At 38.1% G+C, this 27,320-nt stretch overlaps 1 protein-coding gene across 1 annotated transcript in view; it reads left to right on the top strand.

The window, feature by feature from the left end:
- Window positions 1-27,320, top strand: part of PDZD8 (PDZ domain containing 8) — an 80,912-nt gene that overhangs the window by 22,099 nt on the left and 31,493 nt on the right. The window contains 2 exon segments of the mRNA NM_001192510.3: window positions 5,630-5,755; window positions 20,241-20,343. Of these exon segments, the coding sequence (NP_001179439.2) occupies window positions 5,630-5,755; window positions 20,241-20,343 (229 nt within the window).

Here is a 27,320-nt window from a genome sequence, read left to right as displayed (position 1 = left end):
TGCTTCTTCCAGCCCAGCGTTTCTCATGATATGCTCTGCATATAAGTTAAATAAGCAGGGTGACAATACCCAGCCTTGACGTACTCCTTTTCCTATTTGGAACCAGTCTATTGTTCATGTCCAGTTCTAACTGTTGCTTCTTGACCTGCTTCCAGATTTCTCAGGAGGCAGGTCAGGTGGTCTGGTATTTTCCACAGTTTGTTGTGATCCACACAGTTAAAGACTTTGGCATAGTCAATAAAACAGAGGTAGATGTTTTTCTGGAACTCTCTCGATTTTTCCATGATCCAGTGGATGTTGGCAATTTGATCTCTGGTTCCTCTGCTTTTTCTAAATCCAGCTTGAACATCTGGAAGTTCACGTACTGTTGAAGTCTGCTTGGAGAATTTTGAGCATTACTTTACTAGTGTGTGAGATGAGTGCAGTTGTGCAGTAGTTTGAGCATTCTTTGGCATTGCCTTTCTTTGGGACTGGAATGAAAACTAATCTTTTCCAGTCCCGTGGCCACTGCTGAGTTTTCCAAATTTTTTGGCATATTGAGTGCAGCACTTTCACAGCATCATCTTTTAGGATTTGAAATAGCTCAACTGGAATTCCATCACCTCCACTAGCTTTGTTTATAGGGATGCTTTCTAAGGCCCACTTGACTTCACATTCCAGGATGTCTGGCTCTAGGTGAGTGATCACACCATCATGATTATCTGGGTCATGAAGATCTTTTTTTATAGTTCTTCTGTGTATTGTTGCCACCTCTTCTTAATATCTTCTGCTTCTGTTAGGTCCATACCATTTCTGTTCTTTATTGTGCCTGTCTTTGCATGAAATGTTCCCTTGGAAAGACAAAAGGAAGTTATAAAAGTAGCCTGCTTCATTGTTTGGATTCCTTTATGAACTTGAGCTACTAAAGACTTGGACTAAAAGTTTTGAAAACCAAGTGTTCTTTGAGAGTGTGTGGGTTCTGTTTATTAACTTGCTGAACAAGTGGCTTTTTGTTTTGTTTTGTTGAAGTATAATTTGCAGTGTTGTTTAATTACTGCTATACAGCAAAGTGACTCAGTTATACACATATATATTAATACATTCTTTTTCATATTCTTTTCCATTATGGTTTATCACAGAATGTTGAATATAGTTCCCTGTGCTATATAGTAGGACCTTGTTGTTATCCAGTCTATATATTAAAACTTACATGTGTTAACCCCAACCTCCAGCTTTATCCCTCTCCCAAACCCTCCTCCCCCTTGGCAACCACCAGTCTGTTCTCTGTGTCTGTGACTCTGTTCCTCTTTCATGGATAGGTTCATCTGTGTCATGTTTTAGATTCTGCAGGGACTTCCCAGGTGCTTCAGTGGTTAATGCAGGGGTCCCTGGTTCAAGCCCTGGTTGGGAAACTAAGATCCCACATGCCACGTGACTTGTCCTTACAAAAAGGAACAGTGGAAACAGTGTCAGACTTTATTTTTTGGGCTCCAAAATCACTGCAGATGGTGACTGCAGCCATGAAATTAAAAGACGCTTACTCTTTGGAAGGAAAGTTATGACCAACCTAGACAGCGTATTAAAAAGCAGAGACGTTACTTTGTCAACAAAGTTCCATCTAGTCAAGGCTATGGTTTTTCCAGAGGTCATGTATGGATGTGAAAGTTGGACTATAAAGAAAGCTGAGTGCCGAAGAATTGATGCTTTTGAACTGTGGTGTTGGAGAAGACTCTTGAGAGTCCCTTGGACTGCAAGGAGATCCAGCCAGTCCATTCTAAAGGAGATCAGTCCTGGGTGTTCATTGGAAGGACTGATGTTGAAGCTGAAACTCCAATACTTTGGCCACCTGACGCGAAGAGCTGACTCATTTGAAAAGACCGTGATGCTGGGAAAGATTGAGGGCGGAAGGAGAAGGGGACGACAGAGGATGAGATGGTTGGATTGCATCACTGACTCAACGAACGTGGGTTTGGGTGGACTCCAGGAGTTGGTGATGGACAGGGAGGCCTGGCCTGCTGCGGTTCATGGGGTTGCAAAGAGTCAGACACGATTGAGCAACTGAACTGAACTGATAAATTATATTACCTGGTATCTGTCTTTCTCTTTCTGACTTACTTCACTTAGTACAATAATCTTTAGTTGCATCTGTTGAGCTGTGCTGCTACAAATGGCATTATTTTGTTCTTTTTTATGGCTGAATAATATTTCATTGTATTTGTGTAGCACATCTTCTTTATTCATTCATCTGTCAATGGACATGTAGAGGTTGTTTCCACGTCTTGGCTGTTGTGAATAGTGCTACTGTGAACATAGGGGTGTATGTATTTTTTTGAATTATAGTTTTTTCTGGATATATGCCCAGGAGTATGATTGCTGGATCATATGGTAAGTCTATTTTTAGTTTTCTGAGGAACCTCTCTATTGTTTTCTAGAGTGACTATGACTACAACTTCTATTACCACCAACCAGGTAGAAGGGTTCCCTTTTCTCCATATCCTCCCCAGCATTTGTCGTTTGTAGACTCTTTAATAATGGCCATTCTGACCAGTTTGAGGTAGTACCTCATTGTAATAATTTTGATTTGCATTTCTTTGATAATTAGTGATGTTGAGCATCTTTTCATGTGCTTACTGGCCGTCTGTATTTATTCTTTGGAGAAATGTCCTTTTAGATCTTCTGCCCATTTTTATTTTGGGCTATTTTCTTGTTCAGTTGTATGAATTGTTGGTATATTTCAGAAATTAAGCCCATGTCAGTTGCATCATTTGCAAATATTTTCTCCCAATCTGTAGGTCATCTTTTTGTTTTGTTTATTTATTTATTTTTTTGCAGTACAAAAGCTTATAAGTTTGATTAGGTTCTATTTGTTTATATTTATTTCTGTTGCCTTAGGAGGTTGACCTATGAAAATACTGGTATGATTTATGTCAGAGAATGTTTTGCCTATGTTCTCTTCTAGGAGTTTTACGGTGTCATGTCTTAACGTCTTTAAGCCATTTTGATTCTGTTTTTTTGAGTGATGAGAGGGTGTTGAACAAGTAGCTTTATCCCACTGTTTAGTGTGCTGTTTTTAAATGGAATACATTTTTTAATTTTAGTTTATTTTTGTGCAGAAATCCTTTCAGCAACACCCCTAGAAATATTAATAAACCCAAATTAGATTTTACTGCTTGTAACATTGAAGTCACACACCTGTGAGAAATTTTTAAATTGAATTTTAGCTTTATATTTGACAAGAAAAGGTAATTCATGCAGCAGCTGTGATTTAGCACCTGGATTATTCAAAGTTGCTAGTGTATGTAGTACTTTTTGCGATTTTTTTGTTTTTAATAGAGTGACTGTAACATGTTCTTCAGGAGTCATAAGGCTTATTAAAAACATTCAGCTACCACATCATCTGGCATTTCTATGATAGATGTAGTTCCTAACTTTTTTCCTCTCAGAAATTTGGCGCCAGTCTGTCTGAATCAAAGAAGTTCAGTGGAAATTAAGAAACTAAAGGGGCTTTTCTGTTTTCCATCCATCCCAGAAGCAGCAGAAGAGCACTGAGCGTTGTCTGTGTGTCTGCTCACCTTCCCAAGAGGTGTTTTTCTTTATTCATGTTTCAGCGGGCAACCGTAAAGTAGTATTTCTCTTCCTCTAACAGTCTTTTTCAGTATAAACTGTTGAGGGCCATTCGTATTTTCTTAATGTTTGTTTCATTTTTAGTGTTGGAATTTTATAAACCAGATTGATACATGCTTCAGTCCTGATGGTATGTGTGAGGGGTTAGATAATTGTGAGACCAGAGTACATCTGAGATTTCAAGGCATAAATGCCCAGCAGTTTTTAAATAACTATAAGATAAAGAAGAATGAAAGCAGTGTGTGTGGTCTACCATGATACAGGACCTAAAGCCAATTGTTTAGGGTTTGAGTAGGCTTTGAGGATGGAGAAGGCAATGGCAACCCACTCCAGTACTCTTGCCTGAAAAATCCCGTGGACAGAGGAGCCTGATAGGCTGCAGTCCATGGAGTCACTGAGGGTTGGACACGACTGAGCGACTTCACTTTCACTTTTCACTTTCATGCATTGGAGAAGGCAATGGCAACCCACTCCAGTGTTCTTGCCTGGAGAATCCCAGTGGCGGGGGAGCCTGGTAGGCTGCCATCTCTGGGATCACACAGAGTCGGACACGACTGAAGCGACTTAGCAGTAGCAGCAGCAGCAGGCTTTGAGGAATAGGGGAAACCTTCACTTTGTACAAAAGGCTTGAAAGCAGGAATACACATGGCATCTTCTGGGTTCATGAGGTGACTACTCTTCTAGATTAGAAAGTTTCTATTAAGGAAAAATGCTATTGGAAAGATTGGTTTTGGTAGACCTTGAACATGAAACCAAGAACTTTTGACTATCTTTTATATTGTATGGTTAGTGAGAAGGCATAAAGCTTTTGAGCAGGCAAATGTCATATCTAGTGACAGCTGCTGCTGCTACTGCTAAGTTGCTTTAGTCGTGTCCGACTCTGTGCGACCCCATAGACGGCAGCCCACCAGGCTCCCCCGCCCCTGGGATTCTCCAGGCAAGAACACTGGAGTGGGTTGCCATTTCCTTCTCCAGTGCATGAAAGTAAAGAGTGAAAGTGAAGTCACTCAGTCGTGTCTGACCCTTCGCAACCCCATGGACTGCAGCCTACCAGGCTCCTCCGTCCATGGGATTTGCCAGGCAAGAGTACTGGAGTGGGGTGCCATTGCCTTCTCCACTAGTGACAGCAAGTAGAGTTAATTGAAAACTATAGACCCTCAACTCCAGTTTTCTCTTATTTTTTGTCCTTTGCTTAAATGGAGAAGTACGAAGTACATATCAAAGGTTTTTAAAGCTGCAGTTTGTAACTCACCACAAGCATCTCCATAAAAACCTAGAGTATTAACGATGAGCACGTAAAGACCTGAATAATTCATAGGTAACGGAAGTGTTTATGTTTATAAACACTACATAACAGAAGCATTATGTAGTTTGAGCTTTGATGAAGTCAGAATAGCTTGAATTCTGGTTATGCCACTCACCATGTAATGTTGAACAAATTCTTTAACCTTTCTAACCCTCACTTCATCTGGAAAGGGAAGCTAGTAATATTGCCCACTCAGGATTGTTAGCGTGAATAAGATACAAAGCATGTAAAGCTCTTAGCACACTGCCTGGCAAACAGTAAACATCTCTGATAAATACCTTTGCTGCTGTTAATTGTTGTTGTGTTATTATTTATCATTATCTAGTACTAATCACTATCCAGTTATATTGTTTCCATGGAACAGTGCATTCTGAATTTTGATCTTGTTACTGTAGGAACACTTCCCATCTGATCCAGAAAGAATCTCTCTCCTCCCAACTTAAATTTCAGAGCCCACTGGTTGGCCTTAGATTTTCTTTAACTTTCTTCCTGGAGTCCTGCCTGGTCAGTGAGGGCATGCCAGAAAAACCAGGAAGTTCTGACTACTGCAGAGAAAGCAGCATTTGCAGCCAGTTATGAGGGACAGGGGTAAACTGGTTTTATAATTTAGGTATTAGGTGTTTTGTTTTGTGTTGTTTTCCTACAGGTAGGTTTTGTTACAATGCTTTAAAGTGTGGTGTTTATTATTCAGAAATTTAGACTTATCTTTACTTTTGTCAGGTATAAACCTTTTTTCCCGTTCCAAACCTTGCAAGGATTTGAAGACGACGACGAAGAGCTTATCCATATACAACAATGGGCACTTACTGAAGGCCGCCTTAAAGTTACATTGCTAGAATGTAGCAGGTATGTTCTTTGTTATTACTACCTTAGAGGAAAGAAGGTATACCAAAAATGTACTTGAGCAGTATTTGTGCTTGTTCCCCTCTGTGTTAATTTATATTATCTGTAAATTCTTTAGTGGTAAATTTCATAAGAGTAGTCCTTTCCAACTTATAAAAAATATAAACTGTATTTTAGAAAGCATGCTAATGGGGGGAATCATTTATCCTGCAGTAATTTCCAGACTTCTTAGATACAGAATGCTCTGTTGGCATATTTCTTACAACCTGTTAGAAAGCTGTTCGTAGCATAACAGTTTTGAAAATTGTTTTTGATAATTAAAAATACCCTGGAAAGTTGCAAAACCAGACTTGTAAACCCTTGTGATTCTTAAATTTTAAGCTGGAAGGGAATCTCAGAAATAATCTGGCCCAGCCTCTTTATTTTTCCATCCCTATAGTCTAAGCTGTGTTTATACTTTGCTTGAACTACTTATTATATTAGCCTCCTCCCTGGTTACCAATATGACAACCAGAATAAGCTTTTCAAAATGCATATCTGATTGTCCCTTTCCTACTTAAAATTCTCTTAATGGCTTCCCCATTCCTCTTAGATTATAGACCCAAATCATTACCATGACATGCATGTCCCTCTTTCCCTCACTAGTTTCTTTTTGTACTCAGCCCCTCACTCACAGTGCTTCAGCCAAATAGACCTTCCTAAGAGAAGAGGCAATGGCACCCCACTCCAGTACTTTTGCCTAGAAAATCCCGTGGACGGAGGAGCCTGGTAGGCTGCAGTCCATGGGGTCGCTAGTCGGACACGACTGAGTGACTTCGCTTTCACTTTTCGCTTTCATGCATTGGAGAAGGAAATGGCAACCCACTCCAGTGTTCTTGCCTGGAGAATCCCAGGGACGGGGAAGCCTGGTGGGCTGCCGTCAATGGGGTCGCGAAGAGTTGGACACGACTGAAGCGACTTAGCAGCAGCAGCAGCAAGAGAAGAGGCTGGCAGATTTTTTCTCTAAAGTGCCAGATAAGTAAATAGTCTAGGCTTTGGCATTGACATGGTTTCTTTTGCAACTATTCAACTCTGCCTTGTAGTAAGAAAGCAGTCGTAGATAAGACAGTAGGTAAATGAATGGGCATGACTTGACTGTGTAACCATAAAGCTGTATTATATGAATTTTATAATTTTTGTGTGTCATAAAGTTCTTTTTTTTTTTTTAACCATTTAAAAATGTGGAAACCATTGGTAGCCCACAGGCCATAGAAAAACAAACAGTGGACTGGACTGGGTCCATGGACCCCATAGTTCGCCATTCCCAGCCTTAGATATTTAAACATACCAAGCTCTTGTGTCTATTGCTTGTGGCTTTTAACCCCTAGCTATTGTTGTCTCCTTTGCTCACCGTTCTCTTGCTATATCTGAGATACTGCTCACCTAAAGCCTTGGGTCAGTCTTGGACCCAAGACTTCATGAAGGCATCAAGAGAGTATAGTGAGTCATTATTTAGGTCATGTTGAATTGAGATCAATGATACAAAGAAAAACATGACAATTTGTGAAGTATATGTATCCTACTTTATTTTAATAAGGACCTGTATAATGAATCTCTGAAAGAATATACAAGAAACCAATAAAGATTTTTATGGGGAAAAGGTGAAGGAAACTGGGTTAATGATAATGGACAGGGGTGAAGGTGGGATCCAAACTCTTCACTATAAACTTTTTTTGTATCGTTTGATTTTTGTGACTGTATCGCCTTGTCAAAAAATAAAAATAAAGACCAGTATTTCTGGAGAGTTGAAGGACAAAGCATGGACAGTGGTTCATGTTCTTATGTTAGTCCTTGTAGGCTTGGGTTATATAGTGCCATCACCTTTTCCCGGGTGACAGCCTAATCTTGGAAACAAGCACGCTATCTCAATAGTTTTTAGTCACTATGGTTACACACCTGACCATGTAAAGTTACTTAGTGTTGTGGTGCTGTGTATTATTCACATAGTTTAAGGAGTACTTAAAATTGTTAGTGGAGGAGAGAATAAATTATTATTTTCAATTCATCCTTGCTTTTTTGTCTTCGTGTTGAGAAGTCAAAACATTCATCTCATTTTTATTAAATTCTTTTTTACATTATTTTCTTCTAAACATTTTTGTTAGTATAAAAATAGAACTCAATTCATATAGCTTCCAAGTTTCTAGAATTCACACTAAAGGAAATATACTATTATAATCTCAGTATTTTATGTTTTCCCCCTACTGAATATAAATTTATCTTGTGTGGTTTATTGTAATCTCTAAAACAGAAAGTGACACTCTAGAAAAAACAGAAGAACAAATAATAATGCCCCCCTTTTTGGAGGAAGAACAAAAAAATGCTTATTGTTGATTTCAATTTTGGAAGCTTAAGGCTTAAGAGCTCTTAAGATATTTTTACCATGACTGCTTCACTTAGTGATGTGAAAAGTTGTTGTTCAGTTGCTGAGTAGCATCTGACTCTTTGTGACCTCATGGGCTGTAGCATGCCAGGCTCCTCTGTCCTCCACTACCTCTTGGAATTTGCTCAGATTCAGGTCCATTGAGTTGGTAGTGCTATCCAACCATCTCATCTTTTGCCCCCCACTTCGCCTTTTGGCTTCAATCTTTCCCAGCTTTAGGGTTTTTTGCAGTGAGTCAGCTCTTTACATCAGATGGCCAAAGTATTAGAGCTTCAACTTCAGCATCAGTCCTTCCAATGAGTATTCAGGGTTGATTTCCTTTAGGATTGACTGGTTTGATCTCCTTGCTGTCCAAGGACTCTTAAGAGTTTCTCCAACACCACAGTTCAAAAGCATCAATTCTTTGGCATGCAGCCTTCTTTATGGTCCAACTCTCACATCCATACATGACTACTGGGAAAACCATAGTTTTGACTACGTGGACCTTTGTCGGCAAAGTAATATCTTTGCTTTTTAATATGCTGTCTAGGTTTGTCATAACTTTCCTTCCAAAAAGCAAGTGTCTTGTAATTTCACGGCTGCAGTCACCATCAGCAGTGATTTTGGAGTCCAGAAGATAAAATCTGTCACTACTACTCTTCCCCTTCTACTTGCCGTGACATGATGGGACCTGATGCCTTGATTTTAGTTTTTTTGAATGTTGTTTCAAGACAGCTTTTTCACTCTCCTCTTTCACCCTCATGAAGAGTCTCTTTAGTTCCTCCTTACTTTCTGCCATTAGAGTAGTATCATCTGCATATCTGAGGTTGTTGACATTTCTCTTGGCAGTCTTGATTCCAGCCTGTGATTCATCCAGCCCAGCATTTCACATGATGTACTCTGCACAGAAGTTGACAGTATACAGCCTTGTTGTACTACTTTTCCAATTTTGAACCAGTGAGTTCCATGTCTGGTTGTAACTGTTACTTCTTGACCTGCCTACAGGTTTCTCAGGAAACACGTTAAGATGGTCTGGTACTCCCATCTCTTAAAAAATTTTCCACAGTTTGTTGTTATCTATACAATCAGAGGCTTTAGCACAGTCAATGAAGCAAAAGTAGATGTTTTTCTGGAACTCCCTTGCTTTCTCCACGATCCAGCGTATGTTGGCAATTTAATCTCTAGTTCCTCTGCCTCTTTGAAACCCAGCTTCATATGAAAATATTTGAAACAAATAGAATAACATTTTAGAATGATCAAATTTTTGAAAGAGCATAAACCAATTAAGATTAGATAGAAGATATCTGTAGACCACTTGTATGTATATAAAATTGTTCTAAATTAGCCTGCTATCATGATTCAAAGCTTCTTAGGTTTTTAACGTTTAGGCATGCGTATTCACATTTCTCCTCCTTGAGACCTATTTAAACATGTCCAAGTTGTTACAGTGCCATAGGGATCACTTAGCATTGTTATATTCGTGCATGCTTAGTCTCTTCAGTTGTGTCAACCCATGGACTGCAGCCTGCCAGGCTCCTCTGTCCATGGGCTTCTCTAGGCAAAAACACTAGAGTGGGTTGCCATTTCCTCCTACAGAGGATCTTCCCAATCCAGGGGTCAAACCTGCGTCTGCTGCATCTCCTGAATTGGCAGGCAGATTCTTTACCACTGAGCCACCTGGGAAGCCCAGTGTTGTTATAGTTTTAACTTAATATGTTTTTTTAACTTTTATCTTTTGGTTGCACTGGGTCTTTATTGCTGCACACGGGCTTTCTCTAGCTGCTCTGAGAGGGGCTACTCTTTGTGACAGTGCATGGGCTGCTGATTGTGGTGGCTTTTGCTGTGGAACGCAGGCTCTGGGCACGTGGGCTTCAGTAGTTGCGTCACACAGGCTCAGAAGTTGTGGCTTGTGGGCTCTAGAGCACAGACGCAGAAGTTGTGGCACATGGGCTTCCACAGCATGTGGAATCCTCCTGGACCAGGGATCAAACCCATGTCCCCTGCATTGGCAGGTAGATTCTTATCCACTTTGCCACCAGGGACGTCACCTAGCTTAATATTCTTTTAAATGTTTGTTTCTTAAGCATTTTTGAACTTGACCTTGAATCAAGTAAAATATAACTTTAATAATTTTTTCCTGAAATCCAGGAAAGGATCATACTCATCACCCACAGACAGTGATGGCTTTCTGCAAGGATTTCTTTATTTTTTAAACTTCATTTTGAAATAATAAAATGGTTCTCTGTGAGGATTTTTTTCTTTCTTAACTTTATTTTGAATTTCAGACTGCCAGAAGTCTGTGTGAAGATTTACCAAACTTAGCTGTTGTAATTTAAGAGAAAATTTTGCCAAAGAGGAAACAAGTTAGAAGTATTCATAGGAAACTGTTTACTGAAACTACTGGAGTTGTACAGCTTTATGCTTCAGAAGGCAACGCAGAGTAGAAATAATCCTGACTTTTGAGTTAGCAAGTGCTATGTTCACATCCTGGTGATACGGTTTTACTGTTTGTTACATGTTCTTGGGCAAGTTACACATCTGTAAAAATGGACAAGTGTGCTGCTTTGCTGGTAATTGTGATCAGATAGGTAAATAAACTATGGTGCCTGCTGCTGCTGCTAAGTTGCTTCAGTTGTGTCCGACTCTGTGCGACCCCATAGACAGCAGCCCACCAGGCTCCTCAGTCCCTGGGCTTCTCCAGGCAAGAATACTGGAGTGGATTGCCGTTTCCCTCTCCAGTGCATGCATGCATGCATGCTAAGTCGCTTCAGTTGTGTCCAACTCTGTGTGACCCTATGGACAGCAGCCCACCAGGCTCCTCTGTCCACGGGATTCTCTAGACAAGAATACTGGAGTGGGTTGCCATTACTACACACTAAGGCTTCAGTAGATACAACTTCTTTTGTTATGCCTTGATATAATCAGTCTCATATTTATCAAGAAAAAAGTAAATCTTTTTATAAAACTGGGTTTTTTGGACATTTAGTTGTGAAAACTGGAATTTGAATTTATTAATTTGAAAACATCTTGCACTGTGAAGGGAAGTTGTTTTCTAATTATATTAAATACAGTTTTGAATTTTCCAAATAAAGCTTGGGAATGGAAACGTAGTTGTGTTTGTAAAAACTGATTCTTACACCTTGCTTTTATCAAATGTTTTAGAAAGTGAACACTCATTCTGAAGTTGCTTTTTTTTTTTTTTGCATTGACTAGTTAGTTTTTTAATCACAGAAGAACTCAACTGCTGTGTTTGTAGTACTACTGTTAGAAGACTAAATTATTTCACATTAGTGTTGCAGTCACTAAGATTATTAAGATTATTTTTAAATTTATAGTTCAGCTTCTAAGAGGATTTTAGATACTTTGCAAAAGAAAATAATATTCCCATGTGCAGTTAAATAGAAGATAAATTAGATGAAAAATAGCCTTGCAGAAAAGAGGTCAGTTTTTGGAGAAGGAAACCTGATAGGTTTCTTAGTTTATCTCTTGATAAACCGTGCCTGCTTTTCAGCGGAAGAGAGATTCTGATGTCAAATTCTAGAAGGGATTTGCCCCTACATCTCTGTATAAAAGACATTAAACAGTGTAGTGGGCCTCTTCTCATCTCATCTCTTCTCTCTTTTGTTTTTCTGGTTTTAGCAACCAGTGATATTTTTGAGAAACGAGCTAAGATAATAGTCAGTGAAAACAAAGCCTGTAAACTTTTGTCGTGTGAGAGTTCTGTACTCTAAAGCAGTATATTTAGGATAGTCTGTCCTTATTATAGATAAAAGTTCTAAATAAGGTCAGTTCCTCACGTAGTCATACTTAGAGTGTTGTAAAGCTTCTGTTTTCTCAGCACCTTTTAGAGTGTTGTTTTGTTTTACTGGGTTCCAAAAATACATCATTTAAAATTTTTTTTAAATGTTAACACAAATACAGAAAAACCATAGCCCTTGGCATTCTACTTTTATTACCAAGAGTTTTCCCTTATCCCATAATTATCTGTTATCAGCATGCACTCATGGATTCCTGTTTTTTTCAATGGTTATAGTTCTTTACCATGCTTAGTTATTTTGGTGCCTAAATTTTCTCAGATGTAGCTTCTTGGAGCCTCTTCAAACTGGCTCCTATATGCTTGTGACATGACCTTGTCTTTTTTCTTTGCTTTCTTTTTCTTGTTGCTGCTTCTTGAAAACTGGACATTGGAAATAATGAGTTGTGGAAACTCTGCATTCTCTTATATTCTGGGATGATTGATGTTATATTCTAGAGGGCAGTTGGCTTTCCTTTCCTCAAGTTGCAAACTTTGTCTCCTTACCCTTCCTGCCTTTCCATCTTGCCAGCAGCAGCATGTTTCCGTTCTCTGCTTTGTCTCGCACTGCTGCTGTGTTAGACTGGTGTCCTGGAGTCTCCTCCTGTATATAGCAGTCAGCCAAGAATTTGAGCAGAGATGGAACTTAGCCTCTCAGTGGTTTCTTTGCTCCTGGGGATCACCCCATAATTTCTAGCTGCTCTGTCTGCTTTGTACTCCATCCTCTGATAGTTAAAACCCATAAAGCTTCAACTTTCTGCTGCATGAACTATACCACCATTTTCCTGCAGCTCTAGCCCTGAGCTATGTAAACCCCAAGCTAATAATTTGTACTCCTTGAAATTTTTTGAAATTCGATTGTCCTCTGGCTTCTCTCTGCTTTGGGAAGGTTTTCATTGCTTTTAAATGTGTTTTTACGATTCTTTTTATCCACTCTTTATAACTGCAGTCTGTTGGAGAGTTTGTGTGACCACTTTACCACTATCACCTGAAGTACTGTTCACCTGGTTTTGTTGTAGATGTTGTTGACAGGTTTTGCCTTTGTTTTCCTGATTGTTCTCTGTGCTTTTATGGGAAGATTTTGGGAGACTCAAAACCATGCTATCACTACCACCATCCTTCTAGAACCAGAAATACATATTTTTACTTAGATTTTTATAAGGCAAAGGGAAGGGTTTAATTGTGTGATTAAACGATTTTGAAATAAAATCAGCTGGTCTTGTTTCTTTTATTAGAGGCAGCTTTGACATAAAAATTTGGCAGAAGGAATTAATACTTTTAAGTAACGTTATATCCATATTATATAGTGAAGTACTTGGTTCTTCCAGGGAGAAGGCTGTTAACATGGAGTTTTGAAATTCATTTCAAATTCATGAGCTATTTTAAAAGTTAAAACCAAATCTTCCATTAATTTTAGGATTGAGTTTGAATACATTCACTTGTTTATTTTTCACTCAAGTGGTAACTTAAAAAAAATTATCTGCAGTAAATAATGCTAAATATTAACTTTCCCCTTCTGAGTAGTTGGTAAACAGATGTACCTTATAGTCTGCATTTACTTTAATATTTGACAGTTTTATTTTTTTCAAAAGAGAAAATATCTAGCTAAATTTGAATATATTTGGGGGCATGATTCCACAGATACCTTTCTTGTTGTTAATAGCATTTACTTATTATCTGCAATATATATACATATATATATATAGTAGGCACTTTGCATTCATTATTTCAGTCCTCAGAACATCTTCATTAGATTAGTAATATATCTGAAGAACTGAGATCCGTAAGTTACTTGCTTAAAACCACATAGCTGGAATTTGAAGCTAGGTTTGTTTGACTTCACAATCTTTCACTCATTCTATGTTCATAGTCTTTGTGTTTTTTTGTTTTTTGTTTTTTTTTAGCTTGCTGAAGAAAATTTTGATTCTTAAATTTTTCATATTGTGTTAGAAGTATATAAATTTTGGATTTTTTTTTTTTTAATCTATTTGAAAGCAAGTCATTTTTTAAGTTACCTTTTCCGGAAGATCTTGAGATATAGAAATGTGTATTAATAATAAAGCATCATTTATATAAAGGCTGGAGGAGAGATAAAAGGAAATTAGATCAAACATGAGATATTTAATTTTGTTTAAGGGAAAACTTCCACTCAAAGTGAGCTGTTGAAAAACAGAAGAATTTCTTGGCACTGTTGCTGAATATTATTCCTAGAGTTTTTTTTTTTTTAAAAAGCTATGTAGATCTATAACGAATAATGGTCTGTAACTCTGAATTTGGACATATAACTCCACAAGATGAACTGAATTCCTAGAGATCTTATGCCTACGCCTGTATTTATTTAACTGTTTAAGTTCCTCTAGCAGTAAGAGATAAATAAATAAAGTAATTGAATGATGTTTCCCTTTGTTTCTATACACTTCTCTGGGGTATAATAAGGAATCTTCCTGTAGTTAGGTTGCTTTTGACTAGAAGCAGGCTTCTCAGAAGATCCTAAATTTGGAGTTCACTTGCCCTAGGTTTACGTAGGTATTCTTTTCTTGCCCCGCTTCCTCTTCCCTAAGATTGTTGTGTTGGAAATAGTATTGTTTCTTTTGTAATTGTATAGGCATAGTTCCAGAGCACCACAATAATGTGAACATGACGATAAAGCAAATCACATGAATGTTTTGGTTTCCCAATACATATAAAAGTTACGTTTACACTGTACTGTAGTCTATTAAGTGTGTGATAGTATTATGTCTAGAAAAATGTACATACCTTAATTATAAAAGACTGGATTACCAAATGACGCTCATCATCATATGAGCCTTCAGCGAGTCATAAAGTCTTTGCTGGTGGATAATCTTGCCTTAATATTGATGGCTCCTGTCACTTACCAAGTGTGGTGGTTGCTGAAGGATGAGATGGCATGGTAATTTCTTAAAATAAGACAACAGAGAAATTGGCTGCATTGACTGACTCTTCCTTTCATAGACGGTTTCTCTGTAGCATGCAGTTCTGCTTGATAGTATTTTACTCACAGCAGAACTGTTTTCAAAACTGGAGTCAGTGCTCTCAAATCCTGCCGATGTTTTACCAGTGAAGTTTATGTAATAGTCTAAATCCTTTGTTGTTATTTTCAAAAGTCAATTGAGTTTGAAACAGTAAATGCTGGAGAGGATGTGGAGAGAAGGGAATTCTCCTACACTGTTGGTGGGAATGTAAATCGGTACAGTCACTATGGAGAACAGTATGGAGGTTCCTTAAAAAATGAAAAATAGGGCTACCATATGACCCCGCAATTCCATTCCCCAGCATAGCCCTGGAGAAAAACATGATGTGAAAGGATACATTCTCCCCCATGTTCAGCACAGCACTATTTACAGTAGCCAAGACACAGAAGCAACTTAAATGTCCATTGACAGAGGAATGAAATAAGATGTGGTACATATATTCAATGAAATACTACTCAGCCTTTAAAGAGAGTGCAGTAACGCCATTTGCAGCAACATGGACGGACCTAGAGAGGGTCATACTGAGTGAGGTAAGTCAGAGAAGGGAAACATGTGACAGTCCTTATATGTGGGTTGTTCTGAAAAGATGAGGTAAATGATCTTAACAGAACAGAAGGAGACTTGCAGACTTAAGAGAATGAACTTGTGGTTGCCAGGGGGAAGGGATACTTAGGGAGTTTGGGATGAACCCGAACACACTGCTGTGTTTCAAGTGGATAATCAACAACTACCTACTGTGTTCAGCACAGGGAACTCTGCTCAGTGTTATGTGGCAGCCTGGATGGGAGGAGAGTTTGGGGAAGAATGGATACATGTATATGTATGGCTGAGTCCCTTCTGTGTCCACCTGAAACTATCACTGCATTGTTCAACTGAAATAAAAGGTACATTAACAGATTTTTTTAAGGTCAGACAAGCTTGCCTTCTTCATGGTGCTCCAAAATAATTACATAATAACATCAAGGATCATTCATCATAGATCACCATAACAAATACAATGATAATGAAAAATTTGAGATACTCTGAGAATTAACAAAATGTGACACAGACACAAAGTGAGTAAATGCTGTAGGAAAAATGGTGTTGATAGACGTACTTGCTCAGTGCAGGGTTGTCACAAACCCTCAATTTTAAAAATTGTAATATTTACAAAATACAGTAAAGCAAAGAGCAGTAAAGCAAGGCATGGTAAAACAGGTATGCTTGTATACCTCTACTGCTATTTCATGTAGTAAAACAGCTATTTTCATGCTTCTGGTATCTGAATAGCAGAAGAACTTAAGAAAATTAAGTACAAACCCAGATGACATAAAGCCAACACTGTGTTAAAATGCCAGACTCCAAAATATTTCAGTGTGATGTTGGCATGCTATATACTTAAATATGATACTTTCAACAAAAGTGAACTGTGAAATGAACTGTGTGGTCATAAAAATAAAAATTCAAGGGTATTATATCCGAATTTTCCCTCCCTTTGCACCATGATGCCATAACTGTCAATCAAGTGCTTCTGGTGAACTTATTAAAGATACCTGAAGGTGACATAAGATAACACTTGTTTTCAGAAATTGCTGTTTATCGAATGGATTGCATGGTAAGAGAAATTGAAGGCCCAGAAACAAATTAAGAGGTATTATAGGTTAAAAGTGAGGAAGTAAGTTCTTGAACTACATGTATTAGTAGAAACGAAAGGGCCAAATGGTTTAACTTTTCTAAGGGCAGGGTTTAGTGAGTGACAGAATACGTGGGTGGTGTAGGCAGAAGCAGCCAAGGAATGTTAAGAATTTGAGTCTAGGTGAGTTATGATCTCGTTGAACTTTGACTTGGTCAAGTATTGGTTATTTTCTAATATTAGAGGTTATGAAGTTCAAGACAAAGTTTCTTTCTCCAGGACTTGTGGGGGGAATAGTGACACTTGTTTCAGAGGGAGAAGAAGGTACAGCTGTCATCACAGTCTGATTTTAGAACATTTTTGTCCCTGTCACAGAAGCTCCACACTCATTAGCAGTCAATTCCTATTCCCCCTAAGTTCTCTTCCCCTAGACCTTATGTAACCAATAGTCTTTTGAATTCTTATTTTTCTGACCACAGTTCATTTCACAGTTCACTTTTGTTGAAGGTATCATATGTAAGTGTATAGCATACCAACATTACACTGAAATATTTTGGAGTCTGGCATTTTAACACAGTGTTGGCTTTATGTCATCTGGGTTTGTACTTAATTTTCTCAAATTCTTTAACTATTCAGATATCAGAAGGATGAAAATAGTTTTACTACATGAAATAGCAGTAGAGATACACGAGTATACCTGTTTTACTGTGCCTTGCTTTACTGTATTTCATAAATATTACATTTAGAAATTGAGGGTTTGTGCCAACCCTACATTGAATGCCAACCCTACATTGAGTGACAACCCTACATTGAGCAAGTCTGTCAACACCATTTTTTCCAACAGCATTTGCTCACTTTGTGTCTATGGCATATTTTGTTAATTCTCAGAGTATTTCAAACTTTTTCATTATTATTTGTTATGGTGATCTATGATCAGTGATCTTTGATGCTACTTTTGCCTCTCTAAATTTGCTTATTTCCACACATTCCATCGGAGAAGGCAATGGTACCCCACTCCAGTACTCTTTTGCCTGGAAAATCCCATGGACGGGGGAGCGTAGCAGGCTTTAGTCCATGGGGTCGCTAAGAGTTGGACATGACTGAGCGACTTCACTTTCACTTTTCACTTGCGTGCATTTGAAAAGGAAATGGCAACCCACTTCAGTGTTCTTGCTTGGAGAATCTCAGGGATGGGGGAGCCTGGTGGGCTGCCGTCTATGGGGTCGCACAGAGTCGGACACAACTGAAGTGACTTAGCAGCAGCAGCAGACATTCCGTAAAGTATGAGGTCTTTTGTGACTGGCTTTTTTCACTTAGCTTGTTTTTAGGGTTTATCCATATTGTAGCATGTATCATCACTTCATTGCCTTTTGTTACCAAGTAATATTCCATCGTGTGTATATGCCATACGCCATATCTTATTTACCTGCTCATGACCTCATGGACATATGGGTTGTTTTCACTTTTTGGCTGTTGTGACTAATGCTATCATGGACATTCATGTCAAGTTTTTGTGTGAATGTATGCTTTTATTTTTCTTGATTATATATCTAGGAGTAGAATTTCTGGGTCATATATGTTAATTCTATGTTAACTTTTTAAGGAGCAAGTGACTACATCATTTTCCAACCCCTCCAGCAATGTGTGAGGATTCTAGGTTCTCCATATCCTCACCCATACGTCTCTCTTTTTAAATTAGCCATCTAGTGGGTATGAAGTGTATCTCATGGTGGTTTTAATTTGCATTTCCCTGATGACTAATGATGTTGAGCATATTTTCATGTGCTGATTGGCTGTTCACATATCTTCTTTGGATAAATGTCTATTCATATTCTTTGTCCATTTTTCAATCGGGTTATAATAGGTCCTTATGAGACATCTGATTTGCACATTCTGTGGATTGTCTTTGCTTACTTGGTGTATCCTTTGAAGGAGAAAAATTTTAATTTCGGTAAAGTTCCATTCACCTATTTTTTCTTTTGTTACCTGTGCTTTTGGTCTCCTGTTTTAAGAAATTGTTGCCTGATTAAGGTCACCAGTGTTTGCTTTTATGTTTCTTATCAGAAATTTATTTTCTGCAACAAAAAAGAAATTTATTTCTTATCAGACATTTAGTTCTGTGGCTTACTTTTTGGTTACTTTTTATTACATGTTTTTAAAATTTTTTTACAGTGTTGTCAAAAATATAGAATGATTTATGGTTTTAGGGAAGGATTGCAAGAATTATGCTTTCTCATTCCTGAATCCTGTAATACTTGTTGAGAATTTGGGAGTACTAGGTGGTGCGTAGCCTTCTCTGGATTGACGGTAAATCCTTCAGGTAGTTTGCTCTTTTGAACAGACGGTGGCAGCAGAGCTTTGCTGAATGAAAATTCTCAATTTTTAAGCCTAGTATTTTTGAATTATGAAGATTTTTAATGCTCTTGGCAATAAATTGTTAGGCAGTAAGTTTAAATTTCCATTTAAGATTAAAAATTATTTAAATTTAGGAACTTTTTTGCTATGAGTTTATTCTGACTTTTCAGTTTATGAAACCAGTTTGTGAGGTATGGGCATGGTTTTCTTCAGTTCTCCAACCTTAGGCCATAATTTTCTCTTAATACTCTAAGGTCTTTTATCCACTTTTCTTTCATTATCTCACTCCTATCCCTATGATCTTTGTGTAGAGATAAAGTAATAGAGTAACAGTCAAAATGGTGATTAATGCTAAAGCTATTTGCAAACTTACTCCTAAAACACATTGGCAGACTCACATTCTGACTTAGGAGATATGTAAGATAGAAGTTGAACATGTGGGTAACATTTTTTTCCTTCAATAAGAAAAACTGCTTTATATCATCGCAAGATTGGATTCAAGATTTCCTTTTTAGATCTAAATATTAAACAGTAAAATTAAGTGGTGCAGTTATTCTGTGACGGTTGTTTTCAGCGTAATAGAAATAGTAAACATATATTGAGCACTGACTGTTCACTAAGTGTAGTCACTCAGTCTTGTCTGACTTTTTGAGACGCCATGGACTGTAGCCCACCAGGCTCCTCTGTCCATGGAGTTCTCCAGGCAAGAGTACTGGAGTGGGGTGCCATTTCTTTCTCCAGACTGTTTGCTAAACACTATGCTAAATGCCTTATGTGCATTGTTTCTTATTCTCACAACAGCTGCTTCTAAGAGGTAAGTTAGTGTTTTTGTCCTGAAGTTTCCAGAGGAAGACATGAGTTTAGAGAAGTTAAATCATTTGCCCAAGTCACATTAATGGATGGAGAGGTGTGTGTGTGTGTGTGTGCACGTGTGTTCATAAGCAACTGTATTATACTATTTTATGTGTACTTAATGTTTACAGAGATGGTATCATACTGTATATATGCATCACTTTGCAACTTATTTTTAAAATTCAACAGCCTGATTTGAAAATCTATAGAATTTGCTACTATGTATAGATGTCAGATCAATTTTTTTAACCTCATGAATAGATACTACTTTCTTTGAATAAGCTGCTTAGAAACAGTGTGTCCTACAGTTTCATCTGATTTTTCATTTTATTTCACTTTTCTACTAGAGCATATACCAAGCGTTTAATTAAATTTTTTTCTCTGTTAACAGAGTAATTTATTAACTTTTGGTATAATGATCAGGAAGAAACAGTTTAATACATATAATTGGTATAATAGTCCCTATATTTTATTTTATACTTCAGATTACTTATTTTTGGATCTTATGACACTGAAGCAAATATTCATTGCACACTTGAACTGAGTACTGGTGTTTGGGAAGAAAAGCAAAGGAGTTCTATTAAGACGGTAAGATAAATTTGCTTAGTTTTACATCTGTATGAAGTTTATATTCTTATAAGTGTTTTTTTAATATTTCTGTATCGAGTTATTTTTAGTCATTTGCAAATAATTATGAACAGCTCTTATTTGTCTTTTTGTAATGCATCCATAATAAAATGAATCACTTAAAGCTATAATATTAATTGCTTGCTTGCATCAAAAACCTTGTTTGACTAATTTCATAACTTTAGTTGTTTCATAGTTGTGGGATCAGAGGGAAATAATTCTGAAAACATTGAAAAGTATGTACATTCAGAGCATTCATTCATTCATTCATTCATCGGATATTTTGTGAGCACTTACTTTGTACCAGGCACTGTGTTAGCTGCTGGGGAAACAGTCTCTTGTCTCTCAAGACAAGAGACCCTGTTTTGGTTGTGCTGTCCCGGGGAGAGGTTTGATACTCGTCTGCCTGCACAGACAAAGAATTACAAGAGGACAGGGGTAAACCTGCAGAGAGATCAGATCAGTTAAGAGGCATTTAGGGGAGGCGTTGGCTACTTTAACTAGGTGGTAGCCAAGGCGATGGAAAGAAGAGAATGGATTTGGGACCTACATGGCATCCGGTCCCACCACTTCATGGGAAATAGATGGGGAAACAGTGGAAACAGTGTCAGACTTTATTTTTCTGAGCTCCAAAATCACTACAGATGGTGACTGCAGCCATGAAATTAAAAGATGCTTACTCCTTGGAAGGACATTTATGACCAACCTAGATAGCATATTCAAAAGCAGAGACATTACTTTGCCAACAAAGGTTCGTCTAGTCAAGGCTATGGTTTTTCCAGTGGTCATGTATGGATGTGAGAGTTGAACTGTGAAGAAGGCTGAGTGCTGAAGAATTGATGCTTTTGAACTGTGGTGTTGGAGAAGACTCTTGAGAGTCCCTTGGACTGCAAGGAGATCCAACCAGTCCAATTTGAAGGAGATCAGCCCTGGGATTTCTTTGGAAGGAATGATGCTAAAGCTGAAACTCCAGTACTTTGGCCACCTCATGCGAAGAGTTGACTCATTGGAAAAGACTCTGATGCTGGGAGGGATTGGGGGCAGGAGGAAAAGGGGACGACAGAGGATGAGATGGCTGGATGGCATCACTGACTCAATGGACGTGAGTCTCAGTGAACTCTGGGAGTTGGTGATGGACAGGGAGGCCTGGCGTGCTGCGATTCATGGGGTCGCAAAGAGTCAGACACGACTGAGCGACTGATCTGATCTGATTTGGTGTGTGAAGGACTTGGAGTTCTGGTTCCTTTTTTGATCTCTCTCAAAAGAACCTGTCACCTAAATTGCAAAGAGTTTGAAAAAACTGTAAAAGCATTTTTAAAATATTTTAAGTGCTATAATTAAAAATAAAAACAGTGCTTTAATCTCATTATGTTTTATTTGGACTTGTCTGTGTTCTTTGGGTTCCTAAATGAGTAAAAATTGTCACTAGTTATTAGCTAATTTGTTTTCAAAGTTAAGTTGGTGTTTTTGAATGTTCTGCATAGCAGTTTTAGTAGCAGTTATGTCTTGCTTCTAGGAATTTGCATGAATCTAGTAGTCTATTAAAGATTTCAGAACATTTATTCAAGATATTGTCTACAAAATTTCTTCATTAAGCCCATGAAGTTACACAATGAAAGTAGAATCCCAGAATTTTATGGCTGAAACAGAGAAGGAAAAAAAAGTCAGTGTCCTAAAGGGACCCTCAGACTGTTTAAAAAAAAAAAAAGGTTTATTTAGTTTACTAAGCATATACTGAGATATTATGGATTTAGTAATAATAAAATTGAAGAAAGTAGGGAAAACCACTAGACCATTCAGGTATGACCTAAATCAAATCCCTTATGATTATACAGTGGAAGTGAGAAATAGATTTAAGGGACTAGATCTGATAGACAGAGTGCCTGATGAACTATGGACTGAGGTTCATGACATTGTACAGGAGACAGGATCAAGACCATCCCCGTGGAAAAGAAATGCAAAAAAGCAAAATGGCTGTCTGGGCAGGCCTTACAAATAGCTGTGAAGAGAAGAGAAGCGAAAAGCAAAGGAGAAAAGGAAAGATATAAACATCTGAATGCAGAGTTCCAAAGAATAGCAAGAAGAGATAAGAAAGCCTTCCTCATCGATCAATGCAAAGAAATAGAGGAAAACAGCAGAATGGAAAAGACTAGAGATCTCTTCAAGAAAATTAGAGATACCAAGGAAACATTTCATGCAAAGATGGGCTTGATAAAGGACAGAAATGGTATGGACTTAACAGAAGCAGAAGATATCAAGAAGAGGTGGCAAAAATACACAGAAGAACTATACAAAAAAGATCTTCACAACCCAGATAATCACGATGGTGTGATCACTGACCTAGAGCCAGACATCCTGGAATGTAAAGTCAAGGGGGCCTTAGAAAGCATCACTATGAACAAAGCTAGTGGAGGTGATAGAATTCCAGTTGAGCTATTTCAAATCCTAAAAGATGATGCTGTGAAAGTGCTGCACTCAATATGCCAGCACATTTGGAAAACTCAGCAATGGCCACAGGACTGGAAACAGTCAGTTTTCATCCCAATCCCAAAGAAAGGCAATGCCAAAGACTGCTCAAACTACTGCACAATTGCACTCATCTCACACGCTAGTAAAGTAATGCGCAAAATTCTCCAAGCCAGGCTTCAGCAGTACGTGAACCGTGAACTTCCAGATGTTCAAGCTGGTTTTAGAAAAGGCAGAGGAACCAGAGACCAAATTGCCAACATCCGCTGGATCATTGAAAAGCAAGAGTATTCCAGAAAAACATCTATTTCTGCCTTTATTGACTATGCCAAAGCCTTTGACTGTGTGAATCACAATAAACTGTGGAAAATTCTGAAAGAGATGGGAATACCAGACCACCTGATCTGCCTCTTGAGAAATTTGTATGCAGGTCAGGAAGCAACAGTTAGAACTGGACATGGAACAACAGACTCGTTCTAAATAGGAAAAGGAGTACGTCAAGGCTGTATATTGACACCCTGCTTATTTAACTTCTATGCAGAGTACATCATGAGAAATGCTGGGCTGGAAGAAGCACAAGCTAGAATCAAGATTGCCGGGAGAAATATCAATAACCTCAGATATGCAGATGACACCACCCTTATGGCAGAAAGTGAAGAGGAACTAAAAAGCCTCTTGATGAAGGTGAAAGAGGAGAGTGAAAAAGTTGGCTTAAAGCTCAACATTCAGAAAACTAAGATCATGGCATCTGGTCCCATCACTTCATGGGAAATAGATGGGGAAACAGTGGAAACAGTGTCAGACTTTATTTTTTGGGGCTCCAAAATAACTGCAGATGGTGACTGCAGCCATGAAATTAAAAGACACTTACTCCTTGGAAGAAAAGTTATGACCAACCTAGATAGCATATGGAAAAGCAGACATTACTTTGCCAACAAAGGTCCGTCTAGTCAAGGCTATGGTTTTTCCAGAGGTCATGTATGGATGTGAGAGTTGGACTGTGAAGAAAGGTGAGTGCCGAAGAATTGATGCTTTTGAACTGTGGTGTTGGAGAAGACTCTTGAGAGTCCCTTGGACTGCAAGGAGATCCAACCAGTCCATTTGAAGGAGATCAGCCCTGGGATTTCTTTGGAAGGAATGATGCTAAAGCTGAAATTGCAGTACTTTGGCCACCTCATGCAAAGAGTTGACTCATTGGAGAAGACTCTGATGCTGGGAGGGATTGAGGGCAGGAGGAGGAGGGGATGACAGAGGATGAGATGGCTGGATGGCATCACTGACTCAATGGACGTGAGTCTGAGTGAACTCCGGAAGCTGTTGATGGACAGGGAGGCCTGGCGTGCTGCGATTCATGGGGTCGCAAAGAGTCGAACATGACTGACCACCTGAACTGAACTGAACTGAACTGAGTAATAAAATTCCAAGAGTGCTTTTGGAACCCCAGACTGCTCCAAAGTTACTTTTAGTCTGTTTTAAGGTAAGATCTGTTTAGTACATCAGTAGTTTTTTGCAGGAATGAATTGTGTTTTTAAAGTTGTGTTTAATAAGTTAGATATTCAGCTGTTCACATTTAACTCTTGGTGGCAGTATAACTAATCCTATGATTATTATTTGGTAGCCAGTATTTAAGAAAGCTTTCTCTTTTGTCTTCATTATACTAGTGAATAAGTACTTTTGAACTGTACTACCTAGCTGTTTCACAGTAGCAGTAGGGGTACTTTTTGGAATTTCTAGAATAGTTTGTTATTCTTCATAGCATTTTAAAAAAGAGTTCTCAATTTTTTAAAGAGGTACATAAACATATTACCATGCTTTCAAAAATTTTGACTTTTAATGGTTATGTGGTATTTTTATGGATGTCCCTTTGACTTTTGAATTGTTGCCAGCTTCTCTATGTAGTAATTGTGAACATTCTTATGTAAAAAAATTGAGCACTGTGAAATTCTTTTGGAATAATTTCAATGAGTATGGGAAAGGAGGGAGAAATAAAGCTGAAAAGGGAGGATGGGCTGACCCCCGGAGTTTGAATATGTGAAAGTAATTGGGAGCATAGGATTTGGGACATGGGAATGCAGTCCATAGGGCTGCAAAGAGCTGGACACGACTGAAGGACTGAACTGAACTGAACTGAGTGACAGGGTCAAAATAGTTTTTTATAGGAAAACCTCCCCTTTCTCTTGTAGTTGTTCATGCCACCTTTCCTTTGTACATCTCAAACAATTTGAAGCAACTTCTCAGAGAAAATAGCCAGGTTTACAGTTTGTTCTCAAATAAATAAATATGTGAAAACCAGCATTGTTTTGTCTAGATATGAAAGGGTCCTAATTTGCCACTGCTGTTGGCATTTTCAGTTTCCTTTATTATACTTGCAAAGATATGAGATTAGACAGCTTTAATATTTTGTAGCAAAGGTTACTGAAACTTTAATCTTGAGTCATAATTTTAGATCTTAGCATATGTCATAGGTAGTTTTGGGGAAGGAATTCTAGGTTAGTAATTACATCTGGTGTCAAAAATGGCAGCAGCACTGAAGTGTCTTCAGGCATTAAATCACGTGTCTGAATTCAATAACCCTAGGGAGGAGAATCACAGTGTTTCTCAAGACTACGTAAAGCATTACAGAATAGGATTTGATAATTTGAGATACATTGCAAATTTGGCTAGAAAAAAGTTTATCATTAAAAAATAAATGTGCTAAAAAAAGTATTTGAAAGAAACTTAATTACATGTTTTAAATATGCCTTTGAGTTTTTCAAACCTTTTTTTTTTTTTTTTTTAATGAATTTTATTTATTTATTTGGCTGCTCTGGGTCTTAGTTGTAGCATGTGGGATCTAGCTCCCTGACCAGGGATCAAACCTGGGCCCCCTGCACTGGGAGCTCAGAGTCTTAGCCACTGGACCACCAGGGAAGTCCCTCAACCCTTTTTTTAAAGTGCAATGTACCTTATGCTCTTAAGTTGGGTAAGATCAATAATAAATGGAAAGTTTTGAATTTTTGGTATTTGCACAGAAATTGGAGCTGGCGATGGAAGTGGAACAGTTGTAATGCGATAGGTTTAAGTCCTAGCTAAATCTAATGAATAGTGGCTTAAGTAAGAAAAGAACTTAATTGTCCTGTGAAATTTTTCTTAATTTGGGATGTCAGAGAATAATTTAAAAGAATAATTTAATAAATACCCTGCATAGAAGCTACTTCCTACCATATTAGAAATCTGAGGAAAGTTTGGATCAAAATCAGACACTCATTTCGGTGCCCTGTTTGTTAGCTTATTTGCACAATAAAAGAGCTCATAGGGTAAATGAAGTACTTTATGGTAGCCTTTGTTCTTTAAAAATAATAAGTAAAGATCCTCATGAGATAGAATGAAGAATAAATTGGAAATTAGGCTTAAACAAAAATTAGAGGATCATCTTGCAAGTGATGACAGTGTCAATACTAAAAATGTATTTACTTGCACCAGAAGAGACAGGACACTTTATGATTTATTTCAGTCTGTTGCACTATACAGGTTTGATGACGATAGTTTGCTTTTTTACTAAGGAACAAATTTAAGGAGTTTTCAGATTTTAAAAAAGTTTCAGGCCATGATATTTCAGTAGGAAACGATGAAGACAACAGTATAGCTCAGCTCTATTGACAATACAGTTAACCTGACATCTATTAAACATGGAACTTCGCAGGTGGTGCTAGTGATAAAGAACCTACCCACCAATGCAGGAAACCTAAGACACACTGGTTCAATCCCTGGGTCCGGAAGATCCCCTGGAGAAGGGCATGGCAACCCACCCTAGTATTCTTGCCTGCAGAATCCCATGGGCAGAGGAGCTAAGCAGGCTATGGTCCATAGGGTTGCAAAGAGTCAGACATGACTGAAGCAATTTAACATATACACATATTAAACATATTGATCACACATAATCATTATTGTGTGCATGGTAAAGCAAACAGATCTCATAAATGTCACTTAGACATACATGGTTTTAAAGAAGGAGAGATCTTGAGTCTTACCCTCCCAGAATTAGAGCTCACTCATCCTTGACCACCCACTTGCTTTACCCTTATTCCTGGACATAAGATAGGTTATCTGTAAATACTCTTTTCTTTTACTCTCTCTCAACTATCCTGTCCGTGCCGTCCATGTCTTCTCTTCCATCAGTTATCTAAACTGCCACTGGAGTCTTCAAACATTGTTTTATTCTTGGTGCAACGTGAAATTCTTGAGGCCATTTGGGGAGAAGAGAAGAAGGCACCATGAAAATGAGCTGTGGAACCTCTGAATGTGGAAATTCTGGGGTTGAGGGAAAAGCAGCGGGGGCCTTTTGGCACCCGGCTGTTCAGTCTAGCTTTCCCTTGTTCTCCATTTTGAATAAAAATATGAAAGGAGTTTTAATTTTTAAAACAAGATTTTTAATGTACATTTTTGATACTAGCCCTATTCCCTCTCCTTCCAGTCTACCAGACTATGCCCTG

This window comes from Bos taurus, chromosome 26 (genome assembly GCF_002263795.3).
Source record: "Bos taurus isolate L1 Dominette 01449 registration number 42190680 breed Hereford chromosome 26, ARS-UCD2.0, whole genome shotgun sequence".
Classification (NCBI taxonomy): domain Eukaryota; kingdom Metazoa; phylum Chordata; class Mammalia; order Artiodactyla; family Bovidae; genus Bos; species Bos taurus.
This window is presented reverse-complemented; position numbering and strand designations above follow the sequence as displayed.